The 14,200-nt window shown below is 32.6% G+C and overlaps 1 protein-coding gene and 1 long non-coding RNA gene across 6 annotated transcripts; one reads left to right on the top strand and one right to left on the bottom strand.

The window, feature by feature from the left end:
* Positions 1 to 14: 14 nt before the first annotated feature.
* LOC122631942 (chitin synthase chs-2) lies at positions 15 to 13,691 on the bottom strand. Of its 5 annotated transcripts, none has more exons than XM_043818222.1 (20): positions 12,830 to 13,691; positions 9,569 to 9,679; positions 9,196 to 9,437; positions 8,822 to 9,115; positions 8,484 to 8,693; positions 8,026 to 8,364; positions 7,552 to 7,943; positions 7,163 to 7,430; positions 6,819 to 7,081; positions 6,519 to 6,729; positions 6,180 to 6,427; positions 5,904 to 6,096; positions 5,660 to 5,814; positions 4,363 to 4,668; positions 3,920 to 4,167; positions 3,510 to 3,825; positions 3,111 to 3,287; positions 973 to 1,140; positions 671 to 893; positions 15 to 597 (listed from the first exon to the last, which is right to left on the bottom strand). In XM_043818222.1, the coding sequence occupies exons 2-20, from the start codon at positions 9,676 to 9,678 to the stop codon at positions 281 to 283; spliced, it is 4,680 nt and encodes a 1,559-aa protein (XP_043674157.1). In that variant the 5' UTR covers position 9,679; positions 12,830 to 13,691; the 3' UTR covers positions 15 to 280. The 5 variants fall into 5 exon arrangements, with proteins under 5 accessions (XP_043674157.1, XP_043674148.1, XP_043674167.1 ...); XM_043818213.1 differs by lacking the exons at positions 3,111 to 3,287; positions 4,363 to 4,668; positions 12,830 to 13,691 and adding exons at positions 2,785 to 2,961; positions 5,105 to 5,410; positions 11,847 to 12,162; XM_043818232.1 differs by lacking the exons at positions 3,111 to 3,287; positions 12,830 to 13,691 and adding exons at positions 2,785 to 2,961; positions 11,847 to 12,150.
* On the top strand, positions 1,112 to 2,219 carry LOC122632068. The gene is made up of 2 exons (XR_006327808.1): positions 1,112 to 1,240; positions 1,845 to 2,219. It is a non-coding gene; the product is annotated as an uncharacterized LOC122632068 (long non-coding RNA).
* Positions 13,692 to 14,200: the final 509 nt, after the last annotated feature.

Here is a 14,200-nt window from a genome sequence, read left to right as displayed (position 1 = left end):
GAAAATTGAATAAGTTCAATATTAAACAAATTTTATTATAATTTTGACAGTGTTCTATACACTGAAGTTTGCTTGAACTATATCTTGTCGCTAATCATTGAATAAATATTATAACAAATAAATACAAAAAATATGACTCCTCAAATATACTGGCATAGAGCAAAAAAATAAAAACAGCAATCTATATTTAATTACTATTTTTATGCTATTGTTCGGTTGATTATACTTTTTAATTACAAAAATTGAATATATTTTGAATTTGTTTTTGCAAATTGTAGCATTAAACATTGGTGTTGGCTTCGCGCCAACTATGTTGATTAAGATTTTGTAATCGAAGACTATTTCTAGGACTTTCATCAGGTTCGTAAGTAGGATTTGTATGTCCATGATCTTCAAAAACATCCTTTATGGATATTTGACTACTTCTAGAAGGTCGCCCTTGAATACCAAGAGGATTACCTGCCACTCCATATTTATTAATTGCTCCTAAAGTTTGCATTTGTGATTTTTTTCGCATTGCCATTTCAATATTTCGTCGACCCTCTAAAGCTTTTAAAGCTTTCACTGAATGTCGTGTAGACATGTTTCCAGGCAAACCTATTAGATGGAAATTAAAAGTTACAATCATTGATTATAATTCAACTTCATTGATTTTTAATAAGTCACTCACCTGCACCTTCAGACATACTAAAGAAACGATGTTTGAATGCAACATCAAGTGTATTTATCGATTGTGCCTTTCTTTTACTCTTTTCAAGATTTCTTATTGTTTTTCGTCGACCAGGTCCATTACCACTACCTTCATCATAATCACCCTCCATACCATTTAATTTTTGCAAATCTCTAACCATATCCACTGCTTGTTGAGATGATAAAGTCTCCTCTGTAACATCCTTTAATAGCAATATTTAAGTTATTGTAGAGTCTATTTATTTATTCATTTATCTAATTTATAATAAAACAAAGACATACTTTTTTGCAGCAAAACCAATCCAGTGTGGTACTTGCCAAGATATGAGCAAAAGTACCAAATCTATGAAACAACATAGCAGTGAATTGAATGACTAGAATTAATGCAAAAAAGAACACAAACACTAGACCAATAGGCTCAAGTTGCAAGTATTCTTTGGTAATGTGCACCTGAAATATTAAAATATTATTACTATCATTAATATAGAGTATAAAATAATAATAGTAATACAAATATTCATGCTCGCATGTGCATCGCATACGTTGGTGCGTAAGTATTCGTTTTATTGTAAACTAAACTCTAAAGTTTCTTTATTTCTGGTTAATATCACTTTGCCATATATAATGCACATTTATTTTATGTGAATTATTGACATTGATAGTCAACATTAAGTACAATATAAAAAGAAATTTAATGTTGAAATGTAAAGTTAATTATAAAAAATATATAAAACATAATTAAAAATAATGTAAAATTTTCAATTTGATGTACTTATTGTTGACTATAATAATTTATATACATCGTATGTTTTATATATAAACTGGAACAGTATCTATAATATTGTTAATAATGTGGTTATTATACACTTCGCGAGTAAGTTCTGTTACCAAATGGAAGTTAGATTTGAGATTAAGTTCCATCGTTTCTTCACAAAATATATTTCACGAATGTGGATGTAATCATTAAAATTTGTGCAACGGTATAAGAAAGATCGTAAATTTACCGTCGTGATAGAAGCGATGTGACTATGTCTAAAATATTTATATACATAAATACACATATACTTATATATGTAAATAAACATAAAAAGCATATATATATATATACCACATGATGCATTAGTGGTGCTTAAATTCGACTACACCTCTTGCAGTGAAGGATCAGTTAAACCTAGCCCAAAACATAGAGAGGAATGCATGGAAAAACATTGATTTGTTTAACAGGCTTAGGATAAAAATGGAAAGAACTAAGGATAAATAAATATCAAAAGTAAAATCTGAGTATATGTATGAAGTATATGCATATAAATTATAATGTCACTATAAAAAGAAACAAAACGATCATATTAATCTCGTTTCTTAATTAGCGAGTACGATTTATTTTCGCGTACGTATCTACGAAACGTGAAAGTAGTCAAGGAATATAATATTTCTATGCATCCAAGTTCAAAATGTACTTGTTACAACCTTATGAACAAACTTTCATTCCGTAGATATATAAAATAAAATTTATCAAAAAAAAAAAAAAATGCGAAACAATAAGAAAGAAAGAGAAAGAGAGAGAGAGAGAGAGAGAGCAGTCAGATGCTGAATTCCTGTAAAATGATTGTTATTTTAAACGATTGAATAAGTATACGTTCAAGGAAATAATTTTCCTTGAATAGCTGGAAAAAGAAAAAACAGATCGAATGAGAGGATGGAATGGATAAGTATCGTAAACATAGGATGAAAATGTTATCGCTTAGTCACTAAATGTTTCTGTCAGTGGACTAGAAGTTTTTCTGCACCCCCACAATCCGATCCAACCAGGAGAACCTGTGCAAGGCGTTTAACATTAAAACCTTTCACACGTGCCATTATACGAATAATGTTATTGACAAACACATATTCGTAAAGTGAACAAATGCAGCTACTACGTAACGATGGTTCAATTCAATGTACTCTCTTAGTCGTTGATTATAAAATGAGTATTTTTTGCTCGCAAACGATTATTTGACGATAAAAGAAAGAAAAGAAAGAAGGACCGAGAGCACAACGAAGTTCCATCAACGAGAAACTGCATCTCCTTTTGCCATTTTCGGGAATACCCGATACCTCCGACGTTTCTTCAACGTAGGTGATGTTTGTCTTGACGCCGAGCGGCCACACGATATGTAATTGATCTTTGTTCAGCTGTAGCAAGAATACGATCAGTACGAACAAGGCATTGAACATTAAAAATGCGAAGACACTCTTGTTGCGCAATTCAATGAGATCTCCAGCGATTCGGGCCTACGGGGGATGATAAAAAAACGAAACACGTTAGAAAAGTAGAAAAAAAGCTCCGTCGAGTGAGACCCAATGATCCATGTTATTTGTCTGTTTCACAAGGAAATCATCAAAGCATAGGATTCATGGCACCCCGACGGAGCTGACTTTACCTCTTGCAAATATTCATCATAGGTGATGTTCATCTTGATACCAAATGGCCACTTCACGTGTAACAAGTCTTTGTTTAATTGTAGCAAAAAGACGATGAGGACGAAGAGGGCATTCATCATAAAGAAAGCAAAGACACTCTGGTCGCGTAGGTCCTTTAGATCTTTGGCGATTCGTGCCTGACGCAAGTAGTATAAAATTCATTAAAATTTAAGCATCTTTTTCTATTCTAATACGGATGCACCAATCTTCCAGTGGACACGGTAAAAGTTTCATATTAAAATATCATTTATATTATCAAACGCGATGAAAAAAAAAAAAACAAAAAAAAAACAAAATCTTTTCGAATACTTTTACATCAGAATTAAAATCGTGAGAAGTAATTTTTTCTCGTATATTACCTTCTCCGCTTTGTCTTCGTCTATAGGATATAGATATTTTTCAAGCAAATCCTTCCAAAATTGTTCCTCTTGGAGCGACAAGATTTCCACTTCGCCTTTTTTCAATCCTTCGTCGCTCAACCAATAAGGTCTTGTAAGGAAGTTACTACCGTCACGATTTTCTCCCGAATTTTGGCTAGTTACGGTTTCTGTTTCACTGCGACATTCTTCGTCTTCGGCTGGATCTTCACCTATGGCACCCAACGCATCGTTTGTACGAGCACCTGTGGAGTATGCTCGTCTTTTTCCAGAAACATGCGCGTGTGGGTCAACGGCCCTATTGAAGAGTCATCGAATAAAATGGGCTTCCTCAAATTTTTATAGGCTATTTTATAATTGCTATTTGAAGAACGATCTTTCTATATACACACCTTTCAATCGTTTCCAATCTTTTGCCAAGTTGTTCTAATGATTCGGCGATAGCAACAAGCTGTTGTTTTTCATCCGATGGTTTTCCATGCGTACAAAACATACACCTGAATAGACTAGCCAAAGAAATTTCTATCGAACCTTGATCATCGCCATTTGTCCCAGCACCATTTTGGAGAAAACCTAATAAAGATTTTTGTTTCGCTTTGCGCTTAGCTTCTTCCGCTTCTTTTTTCTCTTGTTCCAATTCCTATAGCGAATATATGATATAATATATATATATATATAAAGAGTTGTGATGCATACACATTTTTTTATGTAATTCTTTATGTTAGAATGTAGAGCATTTTTGAATATGATTATTTAATTCTACGTGATGGTATGACGATCAAGCGTTATTGTTCCCTTCTAAGTGATTAATTTGTTAGTTTTTTCAGATAATTACCGCCCTCGTTTTCTTCGCTTTTACTTCTCTTGTGCCCCAGGTAATGTCATTGAGATTGAACAGCGAATACATAATTAGTAGAACGTACATCGATGGTACGCTTATGTAATATATTATTCCATATAGTAAACAGTTTATTTCTCTTGGGTGAAGAATGGCTGCTATCAGCATTTGCGTCACCACCAGCAATAGAAACATGGCGGAGGGTGAAAACAAACTGTCTTCTACGATACTTATCGCGATACCGATTACAACGGCAACCATCACCAAACCATAGAAGGTGCTGAGAATTCCAGCCATGATAACCTGTCGCATCCCTCTCATAAGTTAGACGTTTATTTCAAATTAATCCTTTACATTCTAATGAACGTAAAGTTGATTTTTTTTTTGCGTGCAGCTAGCATTACACACTGACATAATTTAGTAATAACACATTCAGCCAATAATTATTACCTTCACCATCATTTATGTAAATACACGCCTCCACCACATGTATATATATATATATACACATACGTATGATTGGATGTATCACACTGATCATGATCCTATAGGAGAGATTGTATATGAATTCATTGGTGAATATTTTTTAATATGATTATGATAAAAAGCTTATTATACAGGTTTGCTCGCGTTACAAGTGATAATCATTAATGATGGTGTAATGATCGTTTTTTAATGGTGTGTTATGATATTATGGCATGCACTTAAGAACAATGAAGAGTTATCGCAATAGACAAACCTTTTTTGTCTTTTTTACTTGAACTTCTCGAGTACCCCAGGAGACAACATTAAGATTTATAATCGAGTACAATATAAGAAGAAGATACATAGAAGGAATAGATAAAAGATATATAATGCCAGGAATGATACACAAAAATTCTTGAGGATGTAGACAGGCTGCTATGAAAAATGATCCCGATAATGATATTAAAAATATCGCTGAGGGTGATCCTATCCCGTCCTCTCCGAGCTGAAGAGCCGTACCTACGATTACGGCCATCATGATCATAGCATAAGCCGTAGATAATATTTGTGCACATAGAAGCTGAAAATTATAAAACACTTGGACGTGGACAAAACAATCACGACTATTATAATATAAATTACAAACAAAAATTGTCAATTATCTTTCTTTTATATCAAGTTATTTTTTATCCAAACATATTATAGAAAATTATACTCCGACAAAACAACATACATACGACGTAACGAATTATGCTTATGCGAAATTTTAATTTAGCGAAAATGCAAAAACAAGAAATTTGGATAAAAAAAAAAAAAACGTCACGCTTACCTGTATGTTAGCCTTGCACGTAAAACAAATGATCATGAACAACAGAATTGGTATAATATTGTAATAAAAACTTGTCCAATTGTCAATTTTAAAAGCAGCTACAAATGCACCGACTAACATAAGGAAGATAGTACCTGGCCCAAGTATAGTACCACCTGTAATATTATCAACAAATGAGAGATTTTGAAGAGTAGTAAAAATCGTCTTTCTTTTACTTTATTTTGTTAATTATATTAAAATATACCCATTAGGAGAATCTGATAAGATATATATGGGAGGGAAATATTATCATTGATTTTAATAGTCCGTTTGGCATCCATCAATAGATCCATAATATTAGCTATAGTAGAAGGTACCCATCGACGACGTTGATTGTAAAATTCATTAAATCCTTCTGGTGCATGAGTGTAAGCATCACTTGCCGCTGAATATTCGACCTAATCAAATATTATTAATGTCTTCTCCTTTTTCCGATTTTTATGAAATCCATGATAAAGAAATATTTTTTGAATCAACTTACTCTATAGCCACGTTGTAAAAGTAATGTACAAAGCCAACGATCTTCTCCCTGATCGTATTGTACGTAATGTCTTGCCTCATCGGATCTTGTTGTATATTTTTTCATTACGTTATCATCCATCAAAGCTTTTCCTCTAAATAAGGAGAAACAACCAGGACTACAAAGTACACAACCGATCATGTGTTCCGTTGCTTTTTGCAGCCAATGACCAATCGCATATTCAAACATTTGATACCAAACCATAGGACCTACAAATCAATATTATTTGGATTTCCAATATTATTTGGACTTTGTAATTTTTTTTATGAATAGAGACGTGTATTAAAAAGTAGAATATACCTGAACCAACTGGATGAATACGACCACACGCCGCACCAAGATTCTTATTCTTTTTCATCAAATCTACAAGAAGTTTTACAGCAGCTGGTTGAAAATCAATATCACCGTCTAGTGTCAATAAATACGTATTCTCAGCAATAACTTCTTTGCGATCCACGCTAATGGGTAATTCCATTAATCGATGTCCCAATAAGTAATACATATACATGACCTAATCAAAAATATCATTCATTTTTCAATTCTATTTCATACATTATCTCCGTGAAAAAAAAATTATTCGAAAATACTGAACGAACTTACCTGGCTCCATCTTTTTCTATGCCGAATTTTACTCTTATCTTTCAAATGAGCGATCATTTTAGTTTTACCAGGGAGAGTCCATACCAATCGTCCGCCATAAGGAGTTGGATATTTTTTTGGATCTTTAACATGCGTTCTTGTTCTATGAACGTCAGTTGCTGCTTCGTCTAACGTTGAAACGAGCAGTTTCACAAATCGATTCACTTGTGATTCGTTTTCGTCATGGTCGGATAATTCGAAAGCGTCGTCGAAGAAGATATGAGCTAAAAAATATATTTAAGTTAATTGCAAAGAACGCATGTATTATATGCATACATACGTTACGATTGAATTATTTAACTTACTTTCGAACTCATAATAATCCGGATCAACGACTTTAAGATATTTTTGTGCAACCCGCCTAGCTGATTGATCCTCGTCCAGTCGCAAAATACTTTTCAAAAATTCCATCATTTCTTCCTTGTTTTCATGCCACATGGTAGCACACGCGTATATTCTGGTCACATGGTCGCTACTTTTTACCATAGAAGCTGGAGTGGTCGAGCCATCTGTTTGCTCGTATATAGTCTCATAATCTCCATCACCTTTTTCTTTTTCTATCTCTGCTAAATCCTAAATGATAAAATAACGTTGCTATGGCTCTAGCATTTTTTTCTGTTTTTTTTTTCTTTTTTTATATAAAATCAAGTACAATTCTCTCTAGTTTTTATATTTCTTATAACTGAATACTGACCTCCACTTTAACTTCCGGTTGATCATCTCTCTTTCTATTTAATCCCATTGACTGATCGATCAGCAATGAATCATACATAGGTACAACGAATAATTTTTCAGTGGCTGCTAAACGTTCACATTTTGGTGTCCAAATATGTAAAGTTATCCAAGTTTGTGATAGCAACCAAAGTAACCAAACCCAGCCATATTGTTGGGTTATGTAATCATTTAAAAAATATAATGGCGGTGATTCATAAAAAAGGTAATCTGGTATAATATCATGGAAAAAGCAAGGATTGCTATTACGTAGACCACAGGCAGCGATTAGCAAGGAAATAGTTACTGGTATTGTAAGATTTACAGGGAATGCATAACTGAATCCTTGTATCAGAATTTTACACGCGAACTTGCCTAAAAACACGATATTCCTCAAAAATTAACAACGATTTCTACATTTTGTAGACAATGTAAAATATAATTTCCATTTGCTTACCAAAAATATAAGCGAAATATGCACTAAATATTTGTAACAATAAGACATAAATTGGTGTACTGAAGTCGGCATCAATGTCAGTGTCACTGTTTAATAAAACGTCTTTTAGATCCGAAAATGTACCATTACTTTGTACAACCGTGTGAACAATAATTTTGTGCTGTCCAAAAGCAGTAGGAAACATTGTAAATAAGTGACCAATATTTTCGCCTCTCATATATAATATCGTTAAAACACTAATGAAAAATGCTATGATCTTCCAGAATGAAACGAACATGTATGTAAAATATCTAGTCAGTCTCAATTCTCTCTTTACTCGGCCCAGCATACTGACAAAGCCTATATGAGAGAGCAGAAAAGAATGAAAATGTAAAAAGTTAATACATTAATTTTTCCAAAATTATATATCGTACAATATTTCTTCAAGATTCATTAATTAATAATAAACATCAATTTACCGATACTGCTTTGCATGGAAACATAATTCTCCCACCAACCACATGATACGAGTATCAAGGAAGGTGGGATAATCCATAAAGAAGGTCTTGATGTGTCTAGCAGAGGCCAAAGGACGAAACTCGTTGCTTGAGCAGTTAATGCGGCAAGGTCAACTAGTACGAGAATAAACCTTTTCGATTCGTCTTTGTTTTTGTTTCGCGATAAAAGTCCTAAAATATAATATATTGAAATATAAAATCATTTTTAAAAATAATTTTACAAGATAAACTCATTATTCGTATTGAAGAAAAACATATTGTCTCTCGATCGTTAGCAGACAATTTTGAGTCATGCCTACCTAATAATCCGGGTACAAAACAGACGCAATTAGTTAACATTACTCCTTTTACGACATCGATATCTGGCAGTACTAAGAAAAACATAAGCGCAAGTCCTACGACATGAAACGTTTCCATGAGGAAGACGAGGAGAAAATGAGAGTATGGTGGCTTTTTCCATGACTTAAAAATACATATACGTATACTACGTATCAGTGCACCGAATTCTGGTACGGCAAAAGCGATTATAATGCACCATATCCATGCAATTCTTTCTTCTTCTGGTAATGTAGCTACATAATGCTTATCTCGACCTACAATATTCGTCTTATGTTAGAATTAACACGATAAATTGCATAGATCAAATATTTTTCAAATATATCAAAAATATTACCTAAATCTTTATTGCAATAAGGGACTCTATGATCTGATCTCAATTGGGATGTCATGAAAAAGATCGTTCCTTTGGATACTACACCGCTAACTAATACTATTACAAAAACGATTAAATAGACAAAAAATTTTGTTAATTGTACGGTTCTTTCAAGACATTTTTGATTCGCCATTGAACCCGAATCGATTTTCGGTGGTGGGTCTCTGAACACGTCCCATTCTTTTGTTTCCTCGACGGGTCTTCTGTTATGAGAAAATAACAAATAATGTATATACATACATATGAATTAATGAATGAATACTCGCAGGAGGAAACAGGATGTTTGGTTTAATTCAGTCGAGAAAGAGGAGAACGAAATTACGAAATTGACTACCTATCGATGTAATCTTGAATAACAGGCGTACTCTCTCCATCGGAAAAATCATCTGGTCCAGTGATCCCGCCGCCATGTATGCTACCATTATGTTTTGGAACCTTTGACATTCTGTAAAAATTAAATTTCAAAATTTCATTATGATTCTTCATACAAAAAAAGAACTTGACCCTTCGAACTATCAATTTAATCAATTAAGAAAATACATTTTATAATAACATATTTTATTTCTAATATAAAAAAGTATACGCGTGGAACGAAAGAGACAGAAATTGCTTATAAAATATAAATAAAAGTTTTATTTACAAAAATTGATATATCGTCATACTCAATAAACCCTATCGAAATAAACAGAGACAAGGAATGACCGATGCGGAACCTTTTTCGCTCTAGATATTTCAGTGACGTGCCACGTAACGGATTTGTTGTCTATCAGCTTTCTCTCCTTACCCATAAGAAGTAAGTAAGTAAACGATGTTGTAAGTTAATCCGTTGCAGCTATACGCTTGTTTTTCTTTTCTTTTTTTTTTTTTATTTAATAATGCATCATATTAATATCGCTCTCTATTTTTCTATGTCGCGTATAGAAACGTAAATACTTGCATATATATTTATATCTACGTCTTTTAATATTTGTCTTTCAACGTATTCCCTCTTTCTCGTATAGAACGATCTATCTCACTGTCAGTGTCAACTTTCCCTATGTTAATTACTCCTAATATTGATAATTACAATTGTATTGTAAGAGAAAGATAGAATACATGATTTCTGAAATAATAGAATGTCTACTGTCTTTTCTCTCCAATCCTTGTATCCTTGTTCAAGGAGATCCGAGAAGGTTTCTGGTTCCTGACTGTTAAAAGTGAAAGGAAACGAAACACGCGGCAGATAATGTAGCAAGGCCATCCACAAGACAACTGGCAGTGTAGGTTACCGCCCTCAAGATACGTTGCAGTATTGGCTTGTACGACCCTCGACTACACACACACACACACATATATATATACACACAGAAATAAACACATACACCAGTCTCCCTTTCTTGCTAGTCGTTCTCCAACATTCTTTTCCTTTTGCCAATTTTTTTTAGATGTATTTCTTCTAAGAATAGTATGCAGTACCTGATACTCTTCCACCTCTTACTTTTCGGATACTTGTTTACGATATTCGTGCATAAAATATTTCCTTTTTTCTTTCACCGAATTAACATACTTATATCGTAGTTTCACTCTATTTCCTAACATCTGTTACGATCAAATACGTTCTTTCTATTCACATTCCGTTTCAAATAAATTCAAACTTTTCCTTTAATAACCTATAATTAATATAAATATCAACGAATAATAATCTTTTTCCTTTCTTCCTTTTTTCTTTCGCATCATTTCTTAACTTTATATATTTATTAGAAATAATTTTTAATTCTTATCGCCATTGTAAATTTAAGCTTCGAGAATGTTGATATGATAAGAGTTTAGATATGAAAGATTACGAATTGAAAAATGTTTTATCGATTTTCATAGAAATATACGTAAATGAATTTTTTCTTTTTCCATCGGATTTATTACGAGACATTATATTGATAACTGATATTACGTAGAAGATTGATAAACAAAAGATAATAAGGATTAATTTGACTTATATTGAATTTTTTAGAAGGGATATATACGATTTATTTTCGATTAATACGTTGTAAGTGAGCTAAAGATTTCGGTAAAAGAAGAAGTCGTACGTCGACCTCGCCATTGACACAGGTAAGTTCCGTTATATTTTGGTAATAGCGTAGTTCGATCGTACTATCTTATTGGATTATTATTCTCCCCACTCCTCCCCACTCCAGAATCTTCGAGAAAGCCCCGTACAAAAGAATTTTTGTTCTATTTATTTATAAAACATAAATATTCAGAGAAATTGTGACTAATCGAGAATGTTACATTACTATAAAAAGAAAATATGTATGTCCTAAATGAAATTCTATTGCACAATACGTATGAGTTAATATAAATTGGGGATTTTACATGCATATATCATGAATCAGGATTACGTTTCGTCGAATAATTACATCATTAAATTGAAACACACTTTCCTTATTTTCTATTATTGATAAATAAACTTTCCAAAACAAGAAAAGAAAAAGACAAAAAGAAAAAGCGGATTTACGGATGATCGCGTTAAATCTATAGTGAGTATGACTAATTTTTAAGATTTTATATATATATATATATTCTTTTTTATGATGAAAAAAGAAAAATAAAAGGAGAACAGGAATAATAGTACTCACGTTTGATAGCCCGATACGAACCGCATTGCTTGCGATTGAAACTCACTATCAATTAAACGTTACGATCGATTTTCTTCTATGAGTACATACAGTCCGAGAGAAACAACAAGACATGATAGATTTAAAAATTTTTATCAATGTGTCATGCAACGTGCAAGGAAAAGTTATCAGATCAACGCAAGTATAATCCACCTATTTATCAAAGATTAATTTACACCATATCTGATACAATTCTTTGATATCGCTGACACATTCTCTGCCCCTTTCCATCTGGTTTATTTCTTTTCCCTTTTTCCACTTTTTCTTCTTTTATGAAAGATGTGTTCATCGCAAGAAATGAAACGCTATTCCAATATAAATGAATCGAGTATGTGTATGTATATATATATGTGTGTGTGTGTGTTTATTGTGTATAATAATTTCAACGCGAAAAATTATGATTAAAATTGGAATAACAAGAGAATACAATATCGATCGATTTCTGATTCATCTCAAATCAATGCCGGATATATCGTACTTGAGATAGAAACGATGTTACTTCAAAAAAAAAAAAAATAAATAAATAAAGGAAAGAAAAGAGAAATGGGAGGGGGAGAAAGGTAAGAAACACAGCGAGTTGTTGAGACACCAATATCACGACGACGGTCATAAGGTAAAAATCTCGACGATCACTATAGTCATCGACTTCGAATAAAGTTACGAAATAGAAATAGAGAGAGAGGGAGAGAGATAGAGAGAGAGAGAGAGAGAGGGAGAGAAAGATAGAGAAACTATCTATTCGAAATATTTCTTATTATCTTTAATATTCTTAATATATCAATATTTCCGCATATCATTCTTCACGCCAACGAAGGTGTTCTAACAATGATAATTAAGAGACATTTTATAACGGTGATACGAAAGATATATACACAGATATATATATATACATATGTCACAAGCGGTTAAAACGTTAAATGCATTATAATTAGAAAAGCTCTCACCTTTTTCAAATGAATCTTCAATCTTCAAATTCTTGATGATGTGTGTGCGCGCGTGTGTGTGTGTGTGGAGTGATCGATGCGTGAATATCCACATTTATTCAAAACATACTTCGTTATATTTTTTTTCTTCTCACTTATTAATTTTTATATCAAATCACACGTATTTCATAGAGATACTAACACTCAAAAAAAATCGCATTTTTCTTTTCACATCCCTCAACACTATCTGCCTTTTAAACATTTAACAGAACAATCACTATAAAGTTCGATCGCATTGGCGAACGAAGGAAGAATGAAAGAGAAAGATGTACCAGGAGAGGAAATAAAAGATAGATGGATAGAGAGAGAAAGAGAGAGAAAAAAGGAGATGGATAGATAGAGAGAAAAACAGAGACAGAGATACTTGGTAGCTCTCAAAGTGAAAGTCGAAGTCAGAGGTAATCGCTAAGCGACCGACTGGCGATGGTGGTATTACGGATCTACCAAGAAGGCGTATAGGACGATTCACGAAAGCCCCCGCGTTCCACACGGCTATGTTAACTTTCACGAGAGAGTGGCATACACAGATAGTAAGAGAGGGAGGAAAAAGAGCGACTCCAAGAAAGGTAGAATAAATAAAAGGAAAAAGAAAAAATATTACTAATATTCCACTAATAATCGTACTCGTAGTCGTACTCTCTATCGCGTTATATTTATATCTACGAATGTTTTCTCTATAAAGGGCCTTTGTTTCGATTTAATACGAACAACCTTCAAACGAACAAAGATATCGATTTCTTATCGCGATTCAAAGATAACAAACACTTTTTAATATATAAATCGATTTGAAAAGTAGGCTACAGCTGATAACAATCTAAACTTACATGTGCGTTGCTTTTTTTTTTGTTTTTTGTTTTTTTTTTTTTTGTTTTTTTGTTTTTTTAATTATAATTAAGTTATGATATATAAATATTTTTAATTTTGAACGAGCAGTACGTATTACTTTGTTATTTAATTTGGATTATTCAATTAAAAATTATTTCTTACTATTGAGAATGGATAGTCCATCTATGGGATCTTACATTCTATGCTATCTGCAATAGTTTTCAGGAATATTCGAAATATTGAAATATGTTGAAATTGTTTCTAACTAATGTACTAAAAATTCTATATTTATATATATTATACTAATAGACATTTCTCAACTTGTGTATATTCTTACAAAGAACAAGTTTTGAATTATACGCCATGATGATTTACGAAACGCTACTAATGAACTATATAGGTGTGACGTTAGATTTAAAAAGGACTCGACGGTAGCGCCTTCTAACGCGCAAAACAACAACTAACAACTAACCGCGTAGAAATTAAAAGACGCAACTTATTTTCAAT

This window comes from Vespula pensylvanica, chromosome 1 (genome assembly GCF_014466175.1).
Source record: "Vespula pensylvanica isolate Volc-1 chromosome 1, ASM1446617v1, whole genome shotgun sequence".
Lineage (NCBI taxonomy): Eukaryota > Metazoa > Arthropoda > Insecta > Hymenoptera > Vespidae > Vespula > Vespula pensylvanica.
This window is presented reverse-complemented; position numbering and strand designations above follow the sequence as displayed.